Source organism: Syngnathoides biaculeatus, chromosome 6 (genome assembly GCF_019802595.1).
Source record: "Syngnathoides biaculeatus isolate LvHL_M chromosome 6, ASM1980259v1, whole genome shotgun sequence".
Classification (NCBI taxonomy): Eukaryota; Metazoa; Chordata; class Actinopteri; order Syngnathiformes; family Syngnathidae; genus Syngnathoides; species Syngnathoides biaculeatus.
The window spans coordinates 21658722-21678893 of NC_084645.1; the positions used below are offsets into that span (position 1 = coordinate 21658722).

Sequence of the window (20172 nt, forward strand, 5' to 3'; positions counted from 1 at the left end):
GTTTTTTTGCTCTCAATTTATGAACATGGAATATCGAATTCCATTGCTTTAAAAAGAACACGTCACCGTCATTTGTTGAAAGAACATTTTCCATGAGGTTTTTGTCAGAGGCTAAGTGCCAACTTGTCAAAGATGTTTCCAGTCCATCCATCCATTTTCTCTGCCGCTTATCCTCACCAGGGTCGCGGGGAGTGCCGGTGCCTATCCCAGCTGTCAACGGACAGGAGGCGGTGTACACCCTGAACTGGTCGCCAATTGGAGACAAACAGCCGCACTCGCAATCACACCGACGGGGCAATTTAGAGTGTCCAATTGTTGTCGCGTGTTTTGGGGATGTGGGAGGAAACCGAACACGCAAACTCCACACAGCCAGGTCCGGGATTGAACCCGGGACCTCAGAACCGTGAGGCCAATGCTTTACCGGCTGCCTCGTCGGAAGCTATTTTGCAACAAAACATGCCTCCACCCCGACGCCCCCCAGGGAAAACCTGCAGCAGCGTGGTAATTGCTCACAAGTGACGAGGTTTCACATATTTCAAATACATAAGAACGACGACAGAAGTTGCCCGGAAGGAGCGGGAGTGGCAGGCATAACTTCAAAACGGTGCGGACGGCGTCTTATTTCATATTTCAGAGCACCTCATGAAGAGAACAAATGTGGCCCCCCTTCCAATATTGCGTTCTAGGATCACTATTTGCGGGGTTTATTAGCAAGGCGGCCCTCCCGGCAATATTCAAAATCTGCCACCCCAAAAAAACTTACCGAGAGTTGCCACGAGGCGGCGCCAAAGCCACATCTTTACAAATGTCAGAAAAAACATTCATAATAACTCAAATCAAATCAAATGTGCGAAGAATGGAATTGACAATCAGCAAAGGGTTCATTGGAGAGTCAAAATAAATATGGACAGAAAAATGTTGCTTCAATCTGGACTGAGCTATTGTCTGTCTTGTGGTTATGTTTATATATCTTGGATTTTTGGGGGAAAATCAGGTGGAAACAGTTTGAGGCCAATAAAAAAAATACGTGACACCCCATGTAATCAATCAATCAATCAATCAATCAATCAATCAATCCGATTCATCTCTCCTGATGTAATACATAATGCGCCCAGACGGTGGCGGTTATGCAAAGGATTAATTACCAAAAAAAAAAAAATGCATTTCCACTTTCAGATGTTTAAAATATTGACTTGTTCTTTATTTTGTATCTGGAATTTGGGAAAACTTGTCCTTATTTGTACTGTACACACTTTTCATCGGCCGAGTAATTTCATACTTCACAGTTTTGACATTTAAAAAATATATAAACTGTGAGATTTAAAAGGTATATGTAGTGTGTATGTATGGACACTTGAATAAATAAAAATATATTTATTTTACAATATTTCATATATATTAATGTATATAATACATATAAAGTACATATATAAATATATAAATCTTGTATACAATATAATTATATTTATTTTTTAAATATATATATATTTGGGTGTATCTCTGTCTATATATAATATATACATATATGTGTATTATATATACATATATAGGCTATCCATAATAAATACATACATTTATTAAATATATATATATATATATCATTTTTAATATGTAACAAGTATATATTAATAAATCTAATTAATTAATTAATACATATTTCTATACATGCGTGTATGCATACAAGATATATATATATACACAATATTTTAAAAAACGACATGATTCTATATCAGCAGCATATCAATAACTTTTTTATTTATATTATTATTTCTTTGTTTAAATTTTGAGATGCTGTATGTTTAAGTAATACGTAGCACTTCCAATGAATAAAAAATAACAATAATCCTATTAATCATTGCAGTGCCTTAAAAATAAATTATACTGATAAAAACATTGTAATATTAGATTACATTATTAATGACAGATAAATGTTAATTACTGCATACAATATTCTAAAAGCAATTTTAATGTACTGTACTGAGTTTTTGTCAACACCTTTAAAAAGAATTTCTTGTGTGATTTACTCTAGGCTGGCTGTGAGAAAACAGACACAAATATTAATATTAATTATAATTTAAAAAATTATAAATTTTGTGAATGGCTCTTTCAAACTTGATTTCACTCACATTCTCACAAGAACATAAAAAAAAATGCACGCGCACACATGTATTTAGAAAAAAAAAAAAAACCCATAACTTTCTCACGCCATGTGCGTCTTAACATTTTCCAGCTGTTGGCGGCTTCATGAGAGAAAAATGAGAACAGGAAGAGCAAATGGAAGCCAAACGGGAGAGTTGGGACTCGCGAGGAAACGACACAGCCGTAACACTCACACGACGGACAAACACAAACAACAATCACGATGAATTCATCATTTCAGTGGAAGTCCACGAGTGGGGCATTTCGCTTTGATAATAACATTTACGTTTTTCTGGATGAATCTTTCTTAAATGACGTTCAGCGCCATTGACGGCCTCGGAAGTCAAACATCCGTGTTAACAAGGAGGGCGAATGAGTTTGAATAGCTGCTGCTCAGCATAAAAATATCAAATATGTTTTTTGTTTTTCTTATATCATCGTCACCACGAGGCTGAGTCAAGCGCAGCTGCCATCGAAGCTCGCGACGCACGCGGCAGCTGCGGCCGACTCAAGCGTCGGCCTTTGGGAGGGACCCGCGGAAAGCGCTTTGCGGCCTGGTGATGATTCTGGGCAGGTTGTCGTGACAACATGTTGGGGGTGGGGGTGGGGGGTGCAATCAAAGCCACGAGTGGCTCCAGGACCGGAAAAAGCCAGCACTGACCCGGTAGGACGACGACAAAGCAAATGGGATTTGTGCTCGAGTCAGAGGAAAAAAAGTAATATTAATGAGTAATATTATTCGTCAACCCAAAAAAAAGTTGAGAAAAAATGAAACTCTATCATTAAAATGATTGATTTGAGGAAAACCAAACTTTTCGTTCCTTTTCTACTTTTTGGGGGGAAAAAAATACAGGTACAATATTCCGATATTGCTGCTCACCGGAGACTTTATTAGTCTTAAAGCTACTGGCGCCCTCTACCGCTGCAATTCAGCACTCCAACAAAACGCCTTCGTCGATTGCATATGACGTAACACAACATTCGGCTCCTTCCAATGACGTAGAGACATTTTTTATTCATTGGCTAGCGCATCTACATCGAGCGATATGTCGATTGGTCGAAACCAGTTGGCCGCCGTCATGATTTACAGGTTGGATTATGGCGCGTTTTTCCTCAAAGTTTGGCATGTAGAATTAAAACTGGTCGTGTGAGCTTGACGTTTTTTTTCCAGTTCTGGTAACATGAATGATTTTTTTTAATTCGACTTGGTAAGCCAAAAAAGGCAAAGCGCAAAGGAAAGACATAGAACACCGTGACTGGCAAGAAACCTCGCATGGTACCTTGGGGCCGATTTCCGTGACATGTTAACTTTCCCCAAAATACGCTGTGAAGCACTATCATTGTAACGCACCAAAAAAAAAAAAAAAAACATTACATTTCAAGTCAATCAGTTAGAGATATTTTTGGAAATATGGTAAAATACATGATAAACGCATTGCTCATTTGTTGTCTATGCGACGTCCTATTTCAGACAGAAGATTTCAACTTGTTTCCTCGCATTTGAAAACCAAATTCAATTTGCAGACTTCCGGAATATGAAATTCAGCAAAGATTTCACACAAAAGGTGTTTCCTTGCTCACCCACTGATGAAGTTTGGGAAAATATTGACATCGCTTTTTCGCGAAAAACCGTCGGCCTATGAAGGTCAAGCACAGAGTGAACAGTGAACAACAACAACTTTATTCAATTTAATTGCTCATCAGACAATAAAATCCAACCCTTTACCAACAAACTTTTAACAGTGTCAAAGAAAATCTTTCGAACTTACCTGTGGAATGTTTTCTCACAGCCACGAAACTGGTCGGCATGCTTGTTTTGGGAGTATCAAGATGGCGGATGGCGACTTCCGTTTTGGTGGCCATTGAGCCATACATTTTTTTTTTTTTTAGATCTTATTAGATTTTATTACATCTTTAATTTACTATAATTTTTAAAACAAAAAAAACTAGTAGCTGAGATAATGAATTATAAAGACAAAAATATACGTGTATTGTCATAAAGTTTTAATCCACGCTATAGTGTATTTGAGGAATTTCACAAGGAAAACATATTTTTAGAAAAACAATCAAATCTTAAAACAATGAATGTATTTACAAAGTGATTGGTCAAAATAATTTTTTTTTGGAAAAATGTTTCAACGTGAGAATAAAATTGTGTTTTCATATTACAGATTTTTTTTCCATAAAAATGGTTTTTAGTATTATAAGAATGCATTTATATTTCCAACAGAAGGAAAAAAGCCATTTTATGAAAGTACATTATTACGGTAAGAAAGTTGCATTAACCCCCCCCCCCCAAAAAAAAAAAAAAAAAAGAGACAGGAGTCTTGCAAACTTCATCAATAATTTATTTGTGTTCATCTCCTGAACCGGCGACAGCGTCTCTGAAAAAAAATCCCGCACCGCTTTTTTTTTTTTCGTTTGTTTTGTTCTGTTTTTTTTTCCAACGTCACACCTTTTGAAAAATGTAAAGTTACTATACAAATTTTTAATAGAAAAGAATAAATTAACTGTGGAATTCAGTTATCATTATTATTATTCTGTATCATCGATTCCACGTACGCTTTTCCTACAGCACATTAAAAGTATTTGTGTTAACAGTTACATGCTCTATTTGCCAGCCGCGTGTTAAAATCGACTCGGATCGGAAACTGAGCCACTCTATGGGGGAATGCTAGATAGATGGCGTGTTAGCTTAACTTGTGTAGCACCCGGGAGAAGAAAAACAACAACAACAACAGCAGTGATGGGAACATCGGTGAAAACCAGCAAGTCTTAAAAATACTCGTAAATCAAAAAAAATCCAAAAACAAAAAACGTGAGTTGAAACTGTCTTTGCATGGATGGCCACTAGAGGGAGGAGGCTGCACTTAGACCACACCGGGCGCCAACAATTCCACGAAGGGGTCGGGGTCGGTGGGGGGTCTTGACCTGGCGATATGTCGGCCGCGGCTGAGTTTTATCTTCGGCGGCGTGCGCGAGGGATGGCGGGATTGTGACGGTTCAACGCTTGGCCTCGAAAGGAAGGATCGGGAGCGGCCGTCAAGACCAAAAGGTGTGCCATGATCCCGTTTTATCTACGTTGTGCTTTTCTAACCCTGTCCAGTTGCATGTTGGGGTGTACGGGATGAGTCGTTCTCTTCATACCGATAATCGGAACGCAGTCGAGGGTTTTCCCCGCTTTTGTCAACAAAGGCCCGATTCTGGGAGGTCGCTAAACGAGCGCGATGCACACAGTCCGATAATCGGATCAAACTGTAGTATTTTCCCTCCCCTGCGATCAGCAAAGGACGATAATCGGATGTGGTCCAAAGATCATCCCGATGAATTATCCTGCGGCGTGAGGTGTCAAATGTCATACGGGCATACTGACAAAACGGGTATTAACTGACCATTGCTGAACTTTCTGATCAGTCAGTAACAGCCCAATCTTTGAAAGATTATCCTGACCGATAATCCTATATTGGTGTGTTAAAAGGGGTATGTGAACACTGACAGTCGGGCCAGATTTGAGCATTCTTCATCCCTTTCGAATCAAAGTCAATCGAGTCTTGAAAGATTATCCTACGATGGAGTGTGTGTAAAGTGGGGTACACAGCCCAACAATCAGGTCAAATCTGAACATTTTGAAAAGGACCGATTACCAGCTGCATCTTTAAAGATTTACCTCAACAATTATTCGATAGTGTGAGCTGTTTTAATCAGCGTTCACACAAACTGGTAATTGGACAAAACTAGAGCAGAAAACTCTTCGATGACAACGATTATCCGGACAGATTATTCTGTGGTGTTAGATGTCTAAAGCGGGATAACCACACACCGGTAATTGGGTGACCATCGCCCCCGCATTTCTGATCAGCGTCACCAATTGTCTGATTCTTGGAAGCCTATCAGCGATTCTCCAGTGCTGGTGTGTTAAGTGGATTACAACCATACCGAACATTGAGCCACATTTCAGCATTTTGCCTCCCACTCCATCAATTTCAGCAAAAACCCAATCACGGAAGGACTCTGAATGATCCTCCTGAGCGATTATCCAATGGTGTCATTTTGAAACCCCTGATCTACTCAGAAAATGATCGGGGCTGGCAAATGTAAATGTTGAATGTGGAAAAAAATATATATAGAATTGCAAATCCTGAGGTGTGCGGCACCCATACTGATAATTGTACCAAATTTGAGGCATTTGCCCTCCCCTTCCGATCAGATAATCATATGTCGCTAAAAGATTTTTCTGTGATGTGACGTGTGTTCAGAGTCTTTTTTTGTTTTTCTGGCATCTGTCCGGGACCATTGACAATCGTAAATGTTAAAGCTGCTCAATATTTATGACGTTGAGTGTCGCTTTATGGCTTCTTTTGAGCGCCGACGAGCGGAGGTGACGTTGTGCTTTTCTGAAGTTCGGCTAATCCGCGTGGTTGCTGTTCTCCGAGGCTTTAAGGTTCGTGCCCCAACCCCAAAATATAAAAAAAATGAAAGAGACCGTCGTGGAATACAAGTGGTCTGACCCACAATCCGTGGACAAAGGTTTTGGGACACTCCTCTGATTAGCTATGTTTTTTTTTTCTTTTAAATTATATTATATTTGCAAATTTTTTGTGATAATTTTCCCAGAAAAAAAAGTCAAAGATATTATTGCATCAAATTTCGATTTTTAGCTTTAAGTTTGAATCTCGTGCGATTAAAATCACGATATGACAAGATTCAAGGTGAGCTTCATTTATTCTGAATTTAATATTATTTGTTTTCATTTGATTAAAGTTGTCATTTTTGGAGAAGGAAACACTGGAATTAAAACACTGCAGTAAATAAAATATTTCTTTCTCATGATAAATACTTTAAGATGTTTTTTTAACAAAAAAAAGCCACAATTATATATTATGAATTATACTCTTTTTTTTTTACCATTTTTTTTGATCCATCTTATTTTCCAATCATACATAATACCATATTACCAAATCAATGAGAAAAAAAATACTTGCTGACAAGAATAAAGTTGCATTTTTTCTAAAAAAATTTATTTTAACAGTGTTACTTGGACCAGATTTCCCCCAGCCCCCCGAAGAAAAAGTTAAAATTTCATGAGAATTAAATTATATATATATATATATATATATATTTTTTTTTTACCAATAAGAGGGTGCCAAATAATATGCTTAACAAGTTGTCATACGGTGCCTGAAATGTGGCGCCGGTTCAAAATCTGCACTTGCCGCAACTTCGGCTGCGACAGCCGCTCGAAATGTACGTTAGCGTTCACTCGATACGTTTTATACGTAAAGCGGGCGTGACGAAGAACGCCGGCCCGTCGCCTCACAAATGCAGTAAATTAGGTAGGAAATTTTGTTATCATTTGCAATGCACCTGCGGTTAAATTTATGTTAAATAAAGGCGATAAAGTACAATATACCGCACGCGCAGCAACAAAAGCCGACACAGGCTCGCCGGTGTGGGTGATGCACTGTGTTTTTTTTTTCGTGCAGTGGCCCGGTCCAATCGGGGCTCGACCGCACCGGGCAGCGCGTGGCGAATAAAGCCGGAACCATTTTCCAGGCTCCCATCGACGACCAGGACTACTTCCTGTAAGCGTCATGGCCGCGTGTCCCAATACTTTTGTCCACGTGTGACGTGAGAAACCAACATCCCACACCGAAGAGAACCCAGGCGGGACTCTGACGGACTGACCCGGATTACAAACGGGTGGAACGTTACCGCGGGGGAAGTTTTGGGAATGCTCCAAATTGCGAGGAAACTCGGGAATTGTGGGAAATTCGGATGAAAAGGTATCACGTCACATTCAAAGAAGAAATAATGAGATTTTTGTCATTTTGTCGTGACAAGGCGAACTACCCCCCCCCCAAAAAAAAATATGATATTAACTCATGATAGTTGTTTTTGTGACCGTTTAGCAAAAATAATATTTGCCGCAACGCTGATGTTTACGTCCCCGTCTATTTTGTAAATTCCCAAGGAAAGTTTTCAACGTTTGAAAATGTCCCTTCCCGTGAGTGGCGGACGGGAAATGTTGCCGAGGTCTCTCCGCTGAGCTCCGAACGGACGCCAAAAGCCCCCAAAGTTGCAAATCCTCCTCCGAGAAGAGATCCAACAATGTTTCTTATTGCCGTAGTCCGGATTGTGTTCTGTCCTCGAAGACCTGCGACCGGAAGATCCGGCCTGGGGCGTTCAAACCGAGACGAGGAATTTTTGTCGTAAATGTTCGCCAGATTCTTTTCTTCTTTTTTTTTTTCAGGAAAAGTGGCCCTCTCCGTGATAGATAATAAATATGTGGTGGCGGAGGAGGGAATAAAGGACGAATGGGAATACTGAAACCCGACACACTTGTCTGGGTTTTCAAGACCGGTGGCTCAAAACCAGCAGGAATCCTCCCGGTTTGGGGGACGACTCTGAAACGCACGACGAGACCGCGCTCTCCCCTCTCGTTGGCGTCCACTCGGCGCCGTCGCTCGCGTCCCGACCGGGGCGGGGAGGGCCGCGTACGGCTGTTGTTGAGCGGGGATGCGGTGAAAGGGGGCGGCGGTAGGGGGCTGGGGTTGGGGGAGCACGCCTTTGCGGGGAGGTCTCAGACCAGGGTTCCAGGTTTGGCCTTGTCGCGTCTGTACCACTGCACGTCGGCCAGCTCGGAACAGGAAGGGCCGCCCAGGAAGCGGCTGTCACCGAACGACCTGCGAAAAGGACGAAACGGCGATGAGAAAAGCCACAAGTTCGAGCCCAACGGGAAGACATTTTAAGGGGGCTTCTATCGCCGGGAACATGACGTCTCTTTCGAGCTTTTTACCTGTCCTTTCGTGATACGCAGTCGGACGTGCATCGGTTTTATGAAAAAACGAGCTTTTTGTGAAAAGACACGTCAAGAGGAATAGATTGCTTTTGTGGTACTTCCATTGTGAAAACCGATAGAAAAGTAATTTGTTTACAAGGTAAAGCAACAGGATGGAAGCGTATTGCTGCCACACCCAAAAAAAAATAAATAAGTTGCTATCACGTTATAACGTGATATGTTTCACGTTATAATGTGGTTAATTACACATTATGACGTGAATCATTTCACCTAAAAACATAGTCCATCCTTCCATCCATCCATTATCTACCGCTTTTCCGGGTGGCGGGGATACGCAGACTTCCCTTTCCCCAGCCACTTCTTCCAGCTCTTCCGGAGGGATCCCGAGGCGTTCCCGAGCCAGCCGAGAGACGTAGTCTCTCCAGCGTGTCCCGGGTCGTTCCCGGGGTCTGTTTCCGGTGGGACGTGCCCGGAACACCTCACCGGGGAGGTGTCCGGGAGGCATCCGAATCAGATGCCCCACCCACCTCATCTGGCTCCTCTCAATGCGGAGGAGCAGTGGCTTGACACTGAGGCCCTCCCAAACGACCGAGCTTCTCCCCCTATCGCTAAGGGAGAGCCCGGAGGAAACTCCTTTTGGCCGCTTGCATCCGGGATCTTGTTCTTTCGGTCACGACCCACAGCTCGTGCCCATAGGCGAGTGCAGGAACGTAGATCGACTGGTAAATTGAGAGCTTCGCCTTTCGAATTAGCTCCCTCTTTACCACACGTTATAATATGATAGCGACTTTTTTTTTTTTTTGGTGTGGCAGCAATACGCTTCCGTACTACACATATCATGTTTTACCATTAAAGTTTCACACTATAACGTGAAAAGTTTCACGTTATAACATGAAATGATTTAGATTATAACATGAAACATTATTACGTTAAAAATATCACGTTATAGCATGATAGGGACCTTTTTTTTTTTTTTTTTTTTTGGAGTGGCGGCAATACGCTTCCGTACAACAGAAACGGAACACTGAGAAAGGACTGTTGATGGACGAATCATATTTGTTTACAGATAAACAATCGACAAATCGCTCCGCGAGCGACGCTGACTGGCCAGGTGGCCGAAGGTTTAAGCACAGGTGTCAAACTCAAAGCCCCGGGGCCAGATCCGGCCAGCGAGGAGATTTTATGTGGCCCGCGAAGGCAAATGATGTGTGTCTCCTTCCATGATTGTTGTGAAAATCTGCACCAAAATCCCAACAATGAGAGCGTTTAGGTATTATAAGCATTTTTGTGTTATCAGACATGAACAATGGTTGAAAAACCCATTACCCTTGACTTCTGATTCCAAAAGTAGTTCCTAAATATGATGAGGCAATGAAACATTTTTATGGTTTCACAATCATCACGGCTCTCTTGAGGGAAGCCGTAACTACAACGTGGCCCGTGATAAAAAACGAGTTTGAGACCCCCGGTTTATAGCCTTGATTACAGCTTTGTTAGCGCGAGCGTTTTTCCAGCGGATGAGAGAACGAGCGCAGGTCGGAGCCGGAAAGAGGGCTAGCAGCGGCGCACAGCTCACGGCGGTGGTCTCCCCGGGACTAGGGACAGTACCTCTAGACACCAGAGCCGGGCTGGAGAGGAGACTGACAGACGTCGGCGGCGGGAGAGCTGCCTGCTGTGCCTCTAAAGCGGGAGAGCGCACACACAAGGGAAGGTGTGTTAGTGCAGAAGAGAAAAGCGAACGTTAGGACTGCAGAGCGGACAAACGGCGAAGCCCGACAGCGGGGATGCCAGATGAAGCAGCGGGAGGGCGGAAGCATGCCGAGCGGGTGGCGGCCGCGGGGCCCGGGGGAGGAAGGGGTCACTCTTACCCGCTCTGCCAGTTGAGGGTGTGCTGCGGACTGCAGGGGGGCGTTGGGGTGGCCGCCCGCTCGCCGGAGGGCGTCATACTCCGCTGGCTGTGCGGGGACGCCGCTACGGAAGGGAAAACCCAGCTCGGTTAACCACGCTGACGTGGCGCCCGCGGATCCGCGTCGAGATCGCGGCACTAAACACTTCTCACTTCTACCGGACTGACATTGACATTAATTTAGCTGTTGGCCTCCATCCATTTTCTTCGCCGCTTATCCTCATGGGGGTCGCGGGGAGTGCTGGAGCCTATCCCAGCTGTCAACGGGCAGGAGGGAGGGGTACACCCTGAACTGGTTGCCAGCCAATCGCGGGGAGACAAACAGTCGCAGTCACATGTTTTGGGGATGTGGGAGGAAACCGGAGTGCCCACCCGGAGAAAACCGACGCAGGCACGGGAAGAACATGAAAACTCCACACGGGCGGGTCCGGGATCAAACTCTTACCAGCTGAGCCACCGTGCCGCTTAATTTAGCCGTTTTTTAAAATGCATCATCATGATTATTATTATTCTGTGCATGGCTGTGCATTGAAATCCGGGCTCCGCCTTGCCGTGTGGAGTTTTCACGCGGAACGCTCAGCCAACTCGATATTCTCATTCAGTGGCACTCACGTCGCTCACCGGGAGGGTCGGGTAAAAAAAAAAACAACAACCGTGAATTCCACATTTGACCAAATAAAAACAAAATGGTCAGCAAGGCTTTTAAATCTGACATTTAGGGTCGATTTGGATTCCTCCGTAAGTCTAAAATTATTCATGCTCGCTTGGGTTTTTGTGCTTGCGGGTCAGATGGCGCCTACGCCAGCCAAATTTGGGTGAGAGGTGGCCAGCCAATCACATGGCACATACGTACAGTCTTCCATTAATAGAAGGGGAAGGTTTTCAAACTGCGGAGAGCACCCAGAGAAATCCCACACAAGCACGGGGAGAACTTTCAAACTCCACACGGCAAGCCAAGAGCCCAGATTCAAACACCCGACTGTCTAACTGAGCGCCGGATGTGCTAACCGCTCGTCCGCCTGTTTATATTCTCACTTTCAAACACCAGGAAGCAGCAGTACGAGTATGGGACGAGTACCTGGGGAGCCCTTGGCGAGCGTTCCCACCCGACCGCCCCGCCCGTGTCCGAGCGCGGCGTGCTGCGAGCCCGTTTCGGACGAGGTGGACCCCGAGTGGGAGCGACTCCTCTCCTTCAGGCTCCCGGACGACCTCTGGTACCAGCAGCGCAGCTCTTCCGACACGGCCGCCCTCCCCCCTCCTCCGCCGCTCCCCTCGCGCCCCAGCGACGGAGTCCGTACGATCTGCGAGCGCGACGGCGTCAGTCGGCCGCCGCCCTCGCCGCCCTCCTCGCCTCCCCAGGCCTCCTTGTACAGTCCCCCGGCCGTGTAGGAGCTGGACGTCTTGAACTGGGCCTTCACGCTGTAGTGGCCCTCCTGGTCGCTCTCCAGGCTGCGGACCACCACCGGGTTGGGGCTGCCCTCCACGTACAGCGGGTACTCTTTGATGCGGTACTGGGAGGACGGCTGGCTCTGGCTGTGGAGGTAGACGCCGTGGTGGGCTCCGCCGACGCCGCCGCCGCAGCCGCCCGGACCCCCGACCGAGCCGTTCTTGGCCGCCAGGTTCGGCATGGAGCCGGAGTTGGACGAGCCCAGGTGACCGGCGGACCTGGAGGGAACACGTCCATCCGTCACGGAGAAGGGAAACGCTACAAAATGAAGACGTTTCTCGACATAGACAAAATTGGCAAGAAATGCGCATCGTCACATTCATCCGATAGCTTTAAAACCTGCCAAGAATATTTGCCTTATCTCAAATCAAAATTAAATTAGCTCATGACATGAAAAGCCACATTATTCAATTTTCACCTATGAACAAATCTTTATTTGCACCGTGTTACCTACTTCTTCATAATGTGTCGAAAAAAAATAGCACACAAACTAAATCCGCTTATTGAAAAACAATCTGCGCGCGACAAGCACATCGACGGAAGCCTTAGATCAGGGGCGTCAAACACGAGGCCCGGGGGCCAGATCCGATGTGTGTCAACGTCTATGATACTTGTGAAGATCTGCGCCAAAATTCCAACTTTTCACGTCATAAGTGACAGCGTTTAGGTATTCTAAGCATTTTTGTGTTATCAAACGTGAACAATGGTTGAAAATCCAATTAGCCTTGACTTCTGATTCCAAAACTGCTTCATAAATATGATGAGGCCATTCACGATTTTTACGGTTTCGCAGTCGGAGGCGTCAAACTCAAGGCCCGGGGGCCAGATCCGGCCAGCCACGTGATTTTATGTGGACCGCGAAGCCAAATCTACAGTGTCGATTTCCATGGGGCCAAAATTTCATAAATGGTAAAGTTGAGATATTACAAGCATTTTTGTGTTACCAAACATAAATATCCATCCATCCATTTTCTTGGACGCTTATCCTCACAAAAGTCGCGGGTGTCCTGGGGCCTATCCCGGCTGTCAACAGGCAGGAGGCGGGGTACACCCTGAACTGGTTGCCAGCCAATCGCAGGGCACATTGAGACAAACAGCCGCACTCACAATCACACCTCGGGACAATTTAGAGTGTCCAATTAATGTTGCATGTTTTTGGAATGGGAGAAAACCCACACAGGCGAGAATATGCAAACCCCACACGGACGGGTCCGGGATTGAACCCAGGACCTCAGAACTGTGAGGCCAAAGCTTTACCAGCTGCTCCATCGTGTTGCCCCCAAACATGAATAGTTGGGGAAAAAAAAAAAAACATGACCCTTCATTTCTGATTCCAAAAAATAAATGAAGAAATTGATCATGTAAATATGATGAGACGATTCAATATTTTCGTAACGCCCCTCTGAGGGAAAGCAGAACTACAACGCAGCCCGCGAGAAAAAAAGAGTTCGACACCCCTTCCGAGTAGAGTTTTTTCCTGTCACAAGTAGGACTAGTAGCATCTGCCTCAATGGTAATATGGAGTTAGCCTACTAGTACGCTAAAGTTGTTCTACCGGTTCTGTGTACTCTTTGACCCGCCCGCCAGTTTTACCTGTGCCTCTGCCGCTGCCTCTGCCTGGCTTTGGAGGGCGAGTCCTCCCCGAGGGTGGAGTAGTTGGGGTTGCCGCCCGGCGCCAGGGGCCCGGCGGCCGGGTAGAAGTGCTCCGAGCTGCTCTGGCTGGTGCAGGAGGAGCAGTCGTCCAGCGGGTCGGAGCCGTTGGAGCTCCGCGCGGGACCCAGGAAAAAGTCCGGGCTGCCCAGCGCGTGCGGGTGCGCGTCCGGGTCCGACGCCAGCAGCTTGCCTTGGGACTCCAGGCTGGAGCTGCGGTTCCTAAAGTGCTGAGCGAGACTGTGCAGACGTGTGGGACTGATGTCCACTGACCTGCGGGACGCGCAGACGGAAACGCGGCTTTAATCGGGGCGCTCGCCCTCGAGGTCGAGGTCTGAAGGACGGACCTGGTGGAATGTACGTAGTGCGGCGTCCGGGTCTTCAGGTCCGGCGTGGACGGCGTGCTGGACTGAGAGTTCCACTGAGGGAGGCTCCTGATGGGGCTGCTCTGCAGGGAGTTGCTCCCTCCGGCTTCTGTGCTGCCTGAGCTCGGAAATCTTCTGTGACTGCGGTGAAAAGCATCATTTGCGTTAATTGTGGACCGGGTCGGACCGGCAATAACGAAGATGTGCGGATAATTGACCTGTGTTATGTAAATGCATCCAAAAAAAAAAATGTAAAAATTCGGGCCATTTGTTTTTTGCATTTTCGGGATCGGTGTGTCCCGCAAAACATTTCCCTCAAAATCTACCAACAGATGAAACTTCGGGCCAGCAAATACCTGGAATGAGACGAGCGCTTCTTGACTTTTTCGTACGGCTCGTCAAGCGACGACTCGCTCCACATTTTGGGCTTGATGGGCGATTTGTCGTAGTCCCCGCGGCCGAAGTGCAGGTGCCGCAGCCCGTCCAGGGACTGGGGCGGCGGGGGGCGGCTGTGGGAGGGCGGGCGCGGGGGGAGGCCCTTGTGGGGCGACGCTATCGGGGAGAAGTTGGGCGTGCCGGTCGCTTGGGGGTCGTCGTCATCCAGCACCAGCGCGTCCGACAGCGAACTGTCTTCGGAGCCGATGTTGGCTTCTGCGCGAGATGGAAAGACAAAAAAAAAAAAACCTTCAATTGGGTCCTCGGTTTAGTCGGGGATTTGTCGGGTATGCAGAAAAAGCCGCTCATATACGCTTGTTGACAGAGTTCTGACATATCATTGCCATTGATAATTATTAGATATAATATTTCAGGCACATTTTTGTCAGGTTGAGATGAAATTTTTTCCCCCAATCAAATCTTCGTTCAGGGCTTGTCAAAGTAACTCATTTGTATTTGCAACATCACCTCATGAAATCTGTTAATCAGATTCGTTTCATATTTTCACAAGGTTTGGAATCTTTTTTTTAATTTTTGGCATGCAAAAATATTTTGTTCATTTTTTTGGCAAAGTCCTTTGTCACTTTTTTTCCCCCATCGGATTTTTTTTCCCCAACTTGTTTCATATTTTGGTCAGTTCTCTTTCTATTTATTTTCATCAGAGTTGTTTACTCTTTTTTTTTCGGATATTTGTCATTTATTGTCATTGTCATTATTTTTGTACATCGTTGGCGGCGATGGAACTCAAAGTCGTACATCGTAGACGTGCCATTGTCAGTCACTCCTGCAAGTCATAGATCCATTTAATATTGATATGAAACGGACTACTGGTCCGTTTGGAGGGCACCATATGAAAAAATCCGTCACGAGGACACGTAAAAATCCGTGCCGTGCCGCTCACCTTCGATGATTAGCGATGCCCTCTGCGTGGGCTTCTTTCCGGAGCGCACGCGATATTCATTGATGGAGTTCTCGATCTCTTGCAGCTTCTTGAGCGCGTTGAGATACGACGTCTTCCTCTGCTTTTTCAGCTTCTTGCTGCCCACGTGCGGGTCGCTGGCCAGGCGCCGGGCGGCCTCGGTGATCTGCGACTGGATGGCGAACTCCCGCTCCAGGCGCTCCAGCTCCTCTTCCTGGGACCGGCGCAGGCACCAAATTATGCTAAGTTAAGTTACGCGCTCCTGATCCAGAAACAACAACGGGCTTGGTTTGCAGACGCCGGAATTCTCCCATAGTGCATGCGCGCGCAGGTTGCCAGAGAAAGCACAGCGCAGAAATCATTTATCTCGGTCGCAGCGGATTTTCTCACCGCCGAATCCTCTCTATAGAAACACTCGACGCTCCAATAACAACAGAGCGTCGTCCGGAACAGGGCTGCCTTTCTCGCGACTTCTTCTGGGATTTGTCAAGCACGGATCACCAAGACAAACATCTCAATCCCGCCTCGGGGTTATATTTAGTATCAATTGAACTGCACTGCAACAGGGGGTTGCGCAAATATGCGCTGCGCTAGCGATTCACACCTATGTATGCATGCATAAAAAGAAAAAATATATAGTTTTTGCAAAAACTGCAAACCAGTAGCACAGAGTTGTGGCGATATAGCACGAACTGTTTTGTCACTATTTCAGTTTCCCTGGTATTTTCAGGGTGGCTAAAATGGCGCCGCGTGATGCACTTTGGAGTGTGAGTCGCAAACTTTATGAAAAGTATTTCATGATACAATACAATACATGAGCACCGTAATTTCCGGCATACAAGCCGCGACTTTTTTCACACGCTTTCAACCCTGCGGTTCATGCGGTGATGCGGCTAATTTGCGCATTTTTTTCTACCGGCCGCAAGAGGGCACTCGAGCGGAAAAGGTAAGAATGAGACCGGTGGAATACGTGTGCCGAGGAAGTGATCGGTACCGGCCCTGTTAGCGCTGCGCTAGCGTTAGCGCTGTGCTAGCGTGTTGCTGCCGTGTTACTGGCGTGTCACAGTGATATTTACCGGTAAGTTTTATTTTAACCGGCCCTGTTAGCATTAGCGCTAGCATTGAACTCGTGTACCGTCTTTGTAAATATTCCGTGTTTCAGTGATGGGCACTTGCGGCTTTGACACAGCTGCAGCATATGTAAGTACCAAATGCAGTCACTCACATGCTCGCAAATCTGCACGTTCGAGCACAAAAAATAGCGTAAAATTTGTTATGAGTAGAAAAAATACATATTGAAAGACGTCGCTTATTTTGTGTAGTTTTTACATTAATTTACGTATTTATTTAATAAACATTGTTACCTAAACAAGCCTGCTCCGAAACAATCACTATTCACCAGGAAACAGAAAATGCGACTTAACCGCACTGAGCATGTACAGAAGTTCGGCCGAAAGCGCATGTTCAGAGCTGCTTCACGTACTGCGACACGTACCGACATCATGAGCCATGTCAAAGGAAATGCAGTTACACCACGGGCGCTGTGCGACGGCGTTGCTGCCCCCCGCCCTCCCACAACAACACATCACGATTGGCAACAGGAACGTTTGTTACAATGTATCGCTAGCTTGTTGGCCGATTATGTCGAACTGCGCACGCCGCTAGCGCAGGTTGCTGTGTGTGAATGAGCAGCTGATGTTGACCAGGCAGGGCTGGAGATTTAAAAAAAGAAAAGAAAAAAAAAAAGTTCCTGGAACGTGCTCAAAGCCAACAACTGCCATTCAAAAAAAAAAAAAAAAAAAAACATCACAACCCATGCACACGCTGAACACTGGCAGCCTTTTGACCGCGAGCTCTTCCTGTGAGGTGAATTATTTTTAGAAGTACCGCAGGTCTGGAATGTTTTGTTGTTTTTTTTTCAACCAAGGCGGATAAAGAGAAATGCACAGGACCTTCATGTTTTTGCTTTTAGCTACCACGCTTCAGTTGGATCTTTGTCATGCCCACACACCAATCAAAGTGTTTGCCGACGCGCCCGCTGCATGCGCCTTACACGCGGATCCACACAATAATTGACAAGTGTAATCTGGGGCCTTGGCGAGGAAGTGCTGCCTCCACGAGTGAAAACACAACCAAGTCAGGATTTGGAATGAATGTCTGTCACCAATTACACGATCGAAATCATGTGATAATGAAATACCGTAATTCCCGGCATAGGTTATAAGCCTCACCCGGTACATTTGTAAAGGAAATACCATTTGGTACATACATAGGCCGCAGCTGTGGAAAAGCCGTAAGTGCCCAGATTGAGCCCTAATGCTAACGCTAGCGCCGCCGCGCTAAAGCTAGCACCACCACGCTAACTGGGCCGGTTAAAAAAAAAACATACTGGTAAAAATCACTGAGACACAGCAGTAAAACGCTAGTGCAGCGCTAACAGGGCCAGACCGGTAAAAGTAATTTCCTCGGCACATATATTCCACCGGTCTCACTCTGGCCTTTTCCACTCGAGTGGCATCTTGCGGCCGTTAGAAAAAAATGCAGAAATCAGCCGCATCACCGCGTAAGCCGCAGGGTTGAAAGCGTGTGAAAAAATTAGGGTAGTTGTCAATTCATGGATTAGTAGTTGCGCTTCCATGTGTAATATCATTTTTTGAAAAAGACGAACAATATTCAGGAGGTGTCTAGTTCTTGATCTTTGGGGTACTTTGCCACTGGCATGTCACAGTCTTGGGGTGTGTTTGAAAGTTGTGCAAAAGCCTCCAAATATTTTACCTCTCCCTTGGGAAGAATCTTCTGCTCGTCCAGTTTGAAGGCCGTGCCGATCTTTCGCCGGACCGTGGGGGCTTCCTCTCCCGGATCGAGAGGGTATTCCTTGGGAAGTTTCCCCGTCAGCTCCTGCAGATGTGAAATAAAATGAGGTTGAGAAACGGAAGACTGAGTCAAGGAGGGACGTTGCAGAAGAGTCTTGGCCTACAGCCTCTCTGATGCAGATGTTCTTGAGCTCTTCCAGCCTCTGCCTCAGCGTCTCCTCCAGGGCTTCCTGGCGGGCCCTTAGTGCAGCCAACATGTCCTTCTTGGCTGTTTGGGAGCTGTCTGATTCCTGAGAGCCTGCAAAACAATCCCAGGCCAGTGTCAGGAGTGCGTCGCTGTCGCCGTCGTTTGCGCTTGCGGGGGTCTGGGCTGCCCCGGGAGAAAGGAGGAGAGATTTGTCCATGCACCTGCACAGGCCTGGCAGGATGTTTACAGGGAAGTGAGTGGAACATGTCGATAAGGAAGCTGTTTGTTTCAAGGGAAAAAAAAAAAAAAAAAAAAAAAAAAAGGGGGGGGGGGAAGGGGGGGGGGGTCAGTGCGGAGGACAAAGTCGGTGACGCACAATCTCAGGGGGGCCCGAGATGGTGCCAGTCTTGTTTGTAACACGCCATCAAGTGTAAGACAAACTGCTCACTCGCGCACGCAAACACAACACACGGTCAACCTCTCCTCGGGAAAAGAAAGAAACAACGCAAGACTCACCCGCAGAGAAAGCTGTGGCAGAAAGAAAAACACATGGTTTTAATTCACTCACGCTTGGGATTGTTGGCTACTCTTGCACCGGCTTCCGAAGACACAATGTGGACCGATGACGGTCATTAGGACGCTAGACTGGCTGATTATAATAGAGAACTGTGTCGCTTGTTGGCATGGAGACCGCGGATCGCCGACTTTGGCCCGAAGTATCATTAAAACGGGAAGCGCTCTTGTGCTCATGTTACCGTTCAGAGTTGCAATGCAGACGGCTTCTGGTGCGTTCAATTCTTTACATCTAATCATATCTGCTCCGAGCTGGATTAGCCAAAACAAAAAGCACCAATGAAGAGGGTTTAAAAGACATTTACCTGCACATATAATCTAATTAATACATCAAAAAACATCCAATTGTGCACATGTATTCATCAGAGTTTTAAATTAAAGGCTATTGCCATTTAACCTATGTATGAAATTGCAAAAACCCGAACTCTGTTGGACTGAGGGCCTTCTCGTAAGCATCTTTTAATCCCGTGAATTTCACTCGAGAAGTCAAGACTGTGTGGAGGATTACACCGCAGCGTCCAGCGCCAGCTAAACTAATGCTAAGTCATCATGTTTCGTCGAGACGAGGTACCGGGAAGTTTTACACCGGATATACCGTAATTTCCGGTTTTTTTTTCCACACCCTTTCAACCCTGCGGTTTATGCGGCTAATTTGTGCATTTTTTTCTAACGGCCGCCAGGGGGCACTCGAGCGGAAAAGGTAAGAGTGAGACCGGAATGTATGTGCCGAGGAAGTGACTTTTACCGGCCATTTTAGTGCTGCGCTAGTGTTAGCACTGTGCTGGCGTGTTGTTGCTGTGCTACTGGCGCGTCTCAGTGATTTTTACCGGTAAGTTTTTTTTTTTTTTTAACGGACCCTGTTGGCTTTAGCGTTTACTAAAGCATTAGCATTAGCGTGGCACTAGCTAGTGCGTTAAACTTTTTCTGTGTACCGTCTTT

General features: G+C 46.0%; 1 protein-coding gene across 8 annotated transcripts in view; it reads right to left on the bottom strand.

The window, feature by feature from the left end:
• Window positions 1-4464: 4464 nt before the first annotated feature.
• The window catches only part of frmd4a (FERM domain containing 4A), a 160459-nt gene continuing 144751 nt past the window's right edge, over window positions 4465-20172 (bottom strand). For 7 of the 8 annotated variants that reach the window (XM_061823979.1, XM_061823978.1, XM_061823980.1 and 4 more), the window contains 9 exons: window positions 18638-18771; window positions 18436-18558; window positions 15643-15874; window positions 14663-14957; window positions 14289-14447; window positions 13885-14214; window positions 11923-12509; window positions 10807-10909; window positions 4465-8822 (listed from right to left, as the gene is read on the bottom strand). In XM_061823979.1, the coding sequence (XP_061679963.1) occupies window positions 8720-8822; window positions 10807-10909; window positions 11923-12509; window positions 13885-14214; window positions 14289-14447; window positions 14663-14957; window positions 15643-15874; window positions 18436-18558; window positions 18638-18771 (2066 nt within the window). In that variant the 3' untranslated portion in view covers window positions 4465-8719. Of the gene's footprint in view, window positions 8823-10546; window positions 10619-10806; window positions 10910-11922; window positions 12510-13884; window positions 14215-14288; window positions 14448-14662; window positions 14958-15642; window positions 15875-18435; window positions 18559-18637; window positions 18772-20172 lie in introns of all 8 variants that reach the window. The other variant, XM_061823977.1, reaches the window with a different exon arrangement.